This window comes from Nelumbo lutea, chromosome 1 (genome assembly GCF_056320005.1).
Source record: "Nelumbo lutea isolate HS-2025 chromosome 1, American lotus-T2T, whole genome shotgun sequence".
Classification (NCBI taxonomy): domain Eukaryota; kingdom Viridiplantae; phylum Streptophyta; class Magnoliopsida; order Proteales; family Nelumbonaceae; genus Nelumbo; species Nelumbo lutea.
This window is the reverse complement of record NC_142684.1, coordinates 111,821,435-111,830,821: the sequence shown is the minus strand read 5'-3', so window position 1 is coordinate 111,830,821 and position 9,387 is coordinate 111,821,435. Positions and strand designations below refer to the sequence as shown.

The 9,387-nt window shown below is 35.3% G+C and overlaps 1 protein-coding gene and 1 non-coding gene across 2 annotated transcripts; one reads left to right on the top strand and one right to left on the bottom strand.

Annotated features, from left to right (window-relative positions):
- Window positions 1-7,015: 7,015 nt before the first annotated feature.
- TRNAR-CCG (transfer RNA arginine (anticodon CCG)) lies at window positions 7,016-7,088 on the bottom strand. Its single transcript has one exon. It is a non-coding gene; the product is annotated as a tRNA-Arg (tRNA).
- A 581-nt stretch (window positions 7,089-7,669) lies between these two features.
- LOC148876820 (chlorophyll a-b binding protein CP24 10A, chloroplastic) lies at window positions 7,670-9,149 on the top strand. Its single transcript, XM_088972658.1, has 2 exons — window positions 7,670-8,183; window positions 8,533-9,149. Exons 1-2 carry the CDS (start codon window positions 7,951-7,953, stop codon window positions 9,080-9,082), a joined length of 783 nt encoding a protein of 260 aa, XP_088828784.1. The 5' UTR covers window positions 7,670-7,950; the 3' UTR covers window positions 9,083-9,149.
- Window positions 9,150-9,387: the final 238 nt, after the last annotated feature.

Sequence of the window (9,387 nt, the reverse complement as noted above, 5' to 3'; positions counted from 1 at the left end):
AACTGGGGTGAACCCCGTATTGCCTTGGGACCGAGGTGGTCCTAATGCAAACTTGTACCGAGGTGACCTCGTCCCGAGGTGACCCATGCCGAGGTGGTTTGATTATCCAAGTTCAATCTGTTGCAGTCTTGGTATATCGGGCTGAGCTGTCATCTATTAGTCAGGTCATATCCACGTGTCCCCCTATTACTAGGTCGGGCCAAATTGCCCTTCATCAGTTTTAAACATATACATTTCCGAAATATATATTTCAGCTTTACATATATATATATATATATATATATATATATATATATATATATATATATATATATATATATATATATATATATATATATATATATATATATATAAGATTATGAAATTCAGAATATATATTTTGGAAATATATTTAAAACTGATATATATATATATATATATATATATATATATATTTTGGAAATACATTTAAAACTGAAATATATATTTCAGAAATATACATATTATTTATAATATTTCAGAATATATATTTTTTAGACATATATTTATTATTTAAAACTGAAATATTTATATCTAAATAATTAAATATCTATCTATATTTAAGTTTATTTCTTTTCAGTTTTTATGCCAAACCAAAATATCTATATTTAGCAGTTTTAAATATAAAGTATATATTTAAATTAAAACCAAAATATATATTTAAATAGATTAGGTTTTCCATACAAAATTGAAGTTTTTTTTGTGCAAATATATCGTAAATAACTGGATTTTTTTCAAAGGATAAACAAAACATAAATAAAATATATCAACTTTTAACATGCATTAAAATTTAAAAATATTAAATAAAAAAACAAAATACGAACTTGTGAATGTGATGCTTGAGTCTTGAGAAGTTGATACTTGAGAGAATGAGAGTTGAGAAGATGGGAGACTTGTAGTTGTAATGGTGGTGGACAGCCAAGTGATGTTGAAAAACTTGAGAGTACTTGAGTTGAGGAGGTGGACCAGGAAAGGATGAAGATTGAAATTTGGAGAAGAACCAAAGAAAAATCAATATTCAAAACTCTAGGATTCCCATTTGCCTATTTGGTGTAAATTAAAGCATACTTTAAAGAGTAGCCTCTCCTTTACTCTTTCCAAAAATGCAAAAAGCCAAGACTCCAAGTCTCCAATTTGTCCAACATGTCCACTCTCAAAGACTCCCATCAAATGAGAAATTTTCTGAGATTGGAAGTCTAAAGGTATAGGGGCCTTACTTGCAATGCTTGCCAATCCCAAAATGGTTTTTGAAATTGACTTAACTTGTGTGTTTTCCTCCATAGCCATATTCAACATTTCGTATTTGGTGTAAAATTTACTACTCAGAAAAGGAAAACAATCATAAAGACAAAAGTAATTCCTATTTAACTAATGTTTTATTGTTCTTTAATATTAAAAATAAGTAGCTAACTAGAAAGAAGAAACTAGGATAGGGATTACCTAGTTAGGGAAATATTAGGAAATTAGAAACTAACTAACTTGGTTCAGTTTATTTCTCTTCATAACCTGAAACTGATCGGTGGTAATGAAAAACTGACCAAATTGAATTGGGTTGGCCCGGTTTAGTCCATTTGACCGATTTGGCATTGTTTTGTGAACAGCCCTAATTGTGACTAGGTTATCCTAGCCAACCTCTTTATCCTTTTCATTGACTTGAGCAAAAAAGTGCTTCTCCCTCATAAACCACCTGGGACTTCTGACCTTTTGTACTCACAGGTCATTAGATCCACCTCAGATTGTCCCACAACTCACTAGGACATTTCTTTGCTACTTATCCGCCGCCTCAACTCAGACAACACTACCCACCAAAGTTGCAACTCCATTTTGAATTAATACACCATTTTTTCCTGTGAACAGATTGAGTACACCATATTATAACCTAAAAGAACTTCTTAGGCTATCTTTAGAAAACTCCAATCTAATCAATATTTAGTAAACTACAATAAACTAGCAACCATGAGAGATTCCTTCGCTAGTAAGAGCTGAACACAGAAAGTAGTGATGTTCAATACGTAGTGATGCCATTGTAATTGTATGGGACTAATGGGATACCTTCAAAGTTCAAATGACCACCGACCAACTCCATTAATTAGTTACACCTAATCAGTTTTGATATGTGATAAGAAAATGACATCCTGTCTATACCTGTTAGTGTTTGACATTGTTGTCCTACAAACCAGTGATGGCAAATGCCTTCATGAAAAAAAGGAACTTGGGTATCAAGTAACCATATCTGAATTAAAATTTATATCTAATAATCATGGGACATTATCTAAATATCATGATGACTTTTCTATATTTCTCTTAAATTCATTATGACTTTTCAAAATCTCAAGAGAGCCCCTCTTGTTAGTAAGTTTTGTTAATCAAAGTTCATCTTTCGTTAAGATTTTTATTAGATTATCGGTAGTGATCATTAATAGAAGTTGTTCATGTAAACGTTTAATTATTTTATATGACCAAATTACCCCTAAATGATCAGTCAACTTTATTAAATATTTTTATGAAAAAATTACAACTAACTACTACGGGCAAGATATAGGCCAGGGCTCAGGTCATGGATAATTTTGTCATGAAAAATATTTAATAAGCTTGATTAACCATCTGAAAATAGTTTAGTTATGTAAAAATTCTAAAATGCTTATGTGGACAACTTCTGTTACTAACAGGTGAGTTCTAGAGAATAAAATTCACTAACAGGTAGGGGTGTTCACATTAAATGTTAAACTGACCAAACCGGCCCGGCCCAACCCGAGTTGGTCAGCTTTTCAAAGCCACTGGTCAGTTTCAGTTTGTATGAGAAAATAGACTGACAATTCAGTTCGGTTTCATGAAAACCAAAACCAAACCGATCTTATATGTTTAAGTAATTATTAATTAGTCCCTACCCTATATGTTAAATGTTGATATATTTTATTTGTGTTTTATTTGAAATTTGAAAAAAAAAGGTTATTTATGATAAAAACTAAAAACGTAAAACCAATACAAATATAATACAATGGTACAATATTTAATTCAGTTTTGTATAAATTTAAATATATATTGACAAAAAATCATTTTGCATAAAAAATTAATCGATTTAAATATATATTTTGATTTTGCATAAAAACAAAAAAGAAATAAACTTAAATATAAAATAAATATTTTAGTTTAAAATATATATAAAAACCGACTAAACTGATAAGCCGACCCTTCATGGCCAGTCAGTTTCAGTTTAATCAATAAGTAAACCGACTAAGTCAGGTCGGTTGAAGAAAATGACTCAAACAGACCCAACTCGACCTGTTAACACCCCTACTAACAGGAAATCCTCTATAGGTTTTGAAAAGTCATGGTTTAGGAAAATGTGAAGAAGTCATGATGAATTTTAGATAATATCCCAATAATGATAGGATGAAATAATTAAGACTAAGCAAACATATGCAAAACAAGTATAAAATGCTAATATTTAAGTTAAAGAATACAAATAAAAATATGTGCAAAGCAATTAGACATTAGAATAACTAAATTTTAAAAAATTGAGATAAAAGTTGCACTAGTTATGTGAAGAAATAGAATCTTTGTCGTTAGTGTATAACCATTGTTTTGGTTTTATGGGCATAGGACTTACAAATGAGTCTTGGTTCCCCATGGGTCACTGCTTTGCACTGATCTGTCTTATGTTTCCAGAATTATGACCTATCAATCAATCATGGAATCAATATCCACTAAGGACTAATTTAATTTTAAGGGAAAACTGTCAAAACCTCCCCTGAAGCTTTAGAGTGTTGGTAAAACATCCCCTAAAGTTTAATAATTGTAATCACCTCTCCTGAACTTTATGACACGTTGCAACTAGAACCCTTCTATTCAAGGTTTTAAAAACTAGACCAGACATGGAACCGTTTTGGCCATGGTTTCCTGGTCAAATGGTCTGATTGTTTGGTTCGTACATCCCACATGTTTTGATTTAAAAAATAATAATTAAAATAAAAATGGCCAAAAACTATTGTCCAAGTCGACGGGTTGATAGTTCGACCGTCCGGGTCAGTGGGTCACTGACCAAATCAATGGTTTTTGGCCCAAGAACAATTTTAGGGTGAAATGGAACCAGTTGCCTAACCGGTTCCTAGGTCAACTGGTCCCCATCCGGTCTAGTCCGGTTTTCAAAACATTGTCTCTATTAGAATCCTCTAAAAAAAGCATGGAAATGTCTAAAATACACATATAGTTACTATTGAGGCTAGTTTATACAGAAAACAATACGAACTTTATGAAAACAAATAAAAAAGAATTTAAAATTATAGTTTTACCTTTGAACAATTGATATGAAGGGAAAATTTGGAAAATAAATCAATTTCAGAATAGAGATTGAAATGATTCATATGTAGAGAAAACTTGGAAAATAAACATCTTAGTCAAAGTAATTATATGGGTATTTTAGACACTTTCATGCCTTTTTTTAGAGGAAACATTTTAGTCAAAGTAATTGTATGGGTATTTTAGACACTTTCATGCATTTTTTTAGAGGACTCTGATTGATTTTAGACACTTTCATGCCTTTTTTCAGGGAGTCTTTAGTAATTTACCTTGATTTTAACCATGATTTAAAGAATTTAGGGTCCAATTGATTTGCAATCGGAATCAAAATCGAAATCCTTCAAAATCGGAATGGCCTATTCCCATAGTCTGTTTGATTTAGACAGAAATAGGGATGGGAATCGGAATCAACAGGAATGAAATTTCATTCCCAAGGGAGGGGCAAAGAATGACCATGATATTGTCCAACCCGAGGTGTCCCGAACCAAGATCACAATCAAATAATCCTACCAATTGAGTGAAACCGAGGTGGAAGGATGAAGCCGCGCAATGGAATCTATAATCAAGAAGAAATTTTAGGGGCCTGAGGAGTAGTTGGTCCCCGAGTAAGTGTCGTTTCGAGCAGGGATAAATAGTGTCATTCTGAGCCATAAAAGCAAAGTAGAAGTATAAAGATCCAAAAGTCCCTTACCATGAACGGAGGTTACCTATTTATAGCTAGAGATCCGTGTCATATTCGGATGAGGCTTCAGGGGTTGTCAGGATGAGTTTGTCCACCAAAATCTTTGAAATGACTCTTCTTCCCCGATAGGGTTAACTTCCTTGTCTGTGTAAGACTCTCCTTGGTGGCGCTATCTATCCTATACGGTGCCGATGTGGCCACAGGGATAAAATGGCCGCGGTGGCTGCCACGTGACGTCCATGCATGGCCAGCTCAACCATAAATCAAACAAGCCACTCCCTCAAATGGGGGAATGCCATTTCAGCAGGAATGGGAATGGGATTCCGATTCTGCCCAACCGAACAGCTAGAATCGGAATAACCCATTCCGGTTCCAATTCCAAACCCCTATTCCTGCAAACCAAATGGAGCAATTTTGGCCATATTTGGTTCACTACCCTAGGCCTCATTTTCTTAATTCTTGCTCATTCTAGGCAAGAATGAATAACATTAGAGTGTTTGGTTACAAAATTCTTTCCTAGGGCCACATTCTTTTTAGAATGAAAAATCAGCCCTATAGCACAAAACTTGACTAGCTTGCAACATGGAAAATATTCATGCTCCATCATGCTCATTTCATTATTTGAGGAAACTCTACCTATAAAATTGTTGTCAACTTGCCATAGATATTTACTTTTTGTGAAAACACTTTTATAAAAGTACTTTTACATGAAAGCACTTTTATGAAAGTACTTTTACGAATGCACTTTTATAAAAGTACTTTTACGAAATTACTTTTATGAAAGCACTTTTATGAAAGTACTACGAAAGTACTTTCATAAAAGCATTTTTATGGAAGTACTTTTACGAAAGCACTTTTATGGAAGCACTTTTATAAAAGTACATTAGTAAAGCACTTTTACGAAAATAATTTTATAAAAGTACTTTTATAAAAGCACTTTTGCAGAAGTACTTTTACAAAAGCACTTCTATAAAAGTACTTAAAAGTACTTTTATAAAAGCACTTTTGTAGTACTTTTACAAAAGTACTTTTATAAAAGCACTTCTGTGAAAGTACTTTTATAAAAGCTCTTTTACAAAAGTACTTTTCTAAATGCATTTTTACGAAAGTACTTTTATAAAATCACTTTTACGAAAGTACTTTTACAAAACATCTATGCCAATTGGTGAACATTGACTATTGGAGACTTAGGTTGGCAGTTTTGTGAATATCAGCACAATTTTTTTTTTTTTTGTAAGAATGAAAATGAGCAACATAAGACACTTGTCAGTCTGAAAATAATTCATTTTTTTGGAAAAAAAATATTTGGTTCATAACAACATTTTCTCATTCTACCTATTTTTACCCATTCTTTTCCATTTTAAAATTTTATCTTGGATAAGAATGAAAAAGAATGAGAATTGAACCAAACATGACCTTTATTTCTTCTACTAGAAAACAAAATCGGACTAGATATTGCTTGTGCCATGGCAGACCCGGGAGCTGTTAATCTGTTGGGTTTGGTTTGGAACGGAGTGAATCAGTCTCAAACTGATTATTATTTGGTTCTATAAACTATACTTAGAATCAAACCCATTATTAAATGAGGTAATGTTTCTTGACGAAAATTTATTCTTTAGACAAATAATATAACCAAAATTACAAGAAAATGAGAATACAAATATTTAAAATTTCAATAGGTAAAATATGCATATTATGCAATTTAAACCATGGATTTTTTTTTCAACCTAATAATTGATGAACAGGCTACTGAGTCTGAGGATGGCTTCTAACATCTGAAGTATTTATTTAAAACCCCCAAATTTATAGTTTTATGGTATATATGACCTTGGATACGGATGATATATACACGATGCAATGCGATGCATATGAGTACTTTAAACATTTCAGGATATATGGTCTTAATTGGGTACCAACATAGATCAGATCAGAACTGATATAATCGGTTCCATCCCTTTTTTCTTATTTTTGGATAGAAGATAGGAAAAGCAACAAAAATGTTAATGAAATGGAGACCGTTCACGGTGGGACTCGAACCCACAATCTCCCGCTCCGGAGGCGAGCGCCTTATCCATTAGGCCACGCGAACTTAACGATGGGTTTATTCCCACATGACCTATTAACAAATTCACATTTGTTTTCAAATAAAAATATCCGTGTAAAAGATAAAATTGACTTAAAATAACTGAAAAACTGAGCTAGATCAGATAATTCTGACTGAGCATCAAAATGGAGTTTGGCTTAACGCTGCGGAGATATTCCTCATGCAAGGTTGGGAGAGGCCGTTAAGAACTTAAGACGGTGTGAGCACGGGCTTTCCCTGACCCAAGTCGATCTTATCAAATTGAAGGATCATTTTTCCAAAAAATCTTTGATTTTTTTTTCAAGAATGATAGGCTCAATGCAAATTTTTGAATTTTACTGTAAAGTTATAAACATTGGAAATATCAAAAATTCCCATTTTATACACTAATATCTGCCCATGAATTGACATCAATCTGAACAGTCACCCACCCCAACTGTATTTCGGCATAAAAATTCTGACCCTTGACTGAACCGTCATTCTCCCTTTAAACCCATAGATTTTTCATATCCAGAGTTGCGTATAAAAAGGCCAAAATGTTGTAAAAAATTACAGAATAAAAGTAGTGGCAAAGACAATATCCAAGTGGACGAAGGAAACGCAGAAACGGATGGAACTCAGTATCCCATTGGCCAGAAATCTATCCAAAGAGAGATGTTAAGATTTCCTCTAAAGATTTCAATGGGCCTACCTGGCTCATCACCAACCTTTCCTCCGTCGCACCCTCTCTCGCGTAACGATAAAACCATCTTACTAGCATAGAGAAAGAGATGTCCAAGCAACGCCATTAGTAGTAGCTCTAGCTCAGTCGCTTAGATAATCAGTCACCAGCAAGAAGTAGAGCAAGTAAGGCTACAGAGGGAGACATATGGCAATGTCTGCAACATCTGCTGCTGCACTCCTCAATGGTTTGAGCTCACCCTTCTTGTCCGGCGGCAAGAAGAGCCAGAACTTGCTCACATCGAGCATTGGAGCCAGAGTTGGTGGTGCTGCGGTTGCTCCCCGGAAGCTGATTGTTGCCGCTGCAGCTGCCAAGAAGTCTTGGATTCCGGCTATTAAGGGAGGAGGCAACTTCATTGACCCAGAGTGGCTGGATGGCTCGTAAGTTTCTCATTTTTCTTCCCCTAGACCCCCAATCTTAGGACCATTGATATCTGGTCTGGTGTGCTCAACTTCTGTTGCTTCTATTGAACTTATGCTCTGCTCTTAACTCCTAATTAAGTTGGTTGCTCTCTGCCATTCTCTGCTATTCTGTGCTCCTAATTCTTATTGATTGGTGGTCAGAATCAGATGGACAGTGTTTAGATCATTTAATCAGACTAATAATCTGCTCAATCTATAATGTGCACAACATCTCCTGGTGAATCTGGCCGAGTGCTTGAGTGAGCTTGGGCACGGCCTGTTCTGATTGGGGTTTAACTGAGCTACATTTGATCATACATGCACGCAGGCTCCCAGGAGATTATGGGTTTGACCCATTGGGGCTAGGTAAGGACCCAGCCTTCCTCAAGTGGTACAGAGAAGCTGAGCTGATCCATGGACGATGGGCAATGGCAGCTGTAGTAGGCATCTTCGTTGGCCAGGCCTGGAGTGGGATCCCATGGTTCGAGGCTGGTGCTGACCCAGGTGCAATTGCGCCCTTCTCCTTTGGCTCTCTCTTGGGCACCCAACTCCTGCTCATGGGATGGGTGGAGAGCAAGAGGTGGGCCGATTTCTTCAACCCACAGTCCCAATCGGTTGAATGGGCCACACCATGGTCTAAAACGGCCGAGAATTTTGCGAACGCCACAGGCGATCAAGGCTACCCTGGTGGTAAATTCTTTGACCCATTGTCATTTGCTGGTACAATCAAGGACGGTGTATACATCCCAGATGAGGAGAAGCTGGAAAGACTGAAGTTGGCAGAGATCAAGCACGCTCGGATCGCCATGTTGGCTATGCTCATTTTCTACTTCGAGGCTGGGCAAGGGAAGACACCTCTTGGAGCTCTCGGCTTGTAAACTTGTTTAATTTAATTAGGCTGTGTACATTTATTTATGTTATTGATTAAGAGACGATCAACCCAAATAGACGACTTAATTGCATCCTGAATCCTGATGATGAGATCCCAAGTCCCACCGAAAAAAAAAACGAAATTCTTTCTTCTTCAATTCTCTTTCCATGGCGTCTCAGTCTCAGCCTCAGAGAGAGAGAGAGAGAGAGGGTGGGGTTAATTTGTAAGATATTGTCTTTCTGCTTGCTAGTGGCATGACTCAATTCAAGGATGGATAAAACTTAGAAAATGTGCATATTAATGAGTGGTTGT

What these genes read in the sequence shown, in the direction of transcription:
- LOC148876820 (XM_088972658.1), top strand. Translation starts at nt 7,951, where the DNA reads ATGGCAATGTCTGCAACATCTGCTGCTGCACTCCTCAATGGTTTGAGC. An exon ending in CCAGAGTGGCTGGATGGCTC is followed by an intron (nt 8,184 to 8,532) that starts GTAAGTTTCTCA and finishes ACATGCACGCAG; the next exon opens with GCTCCCAGGAGATTATGGGT.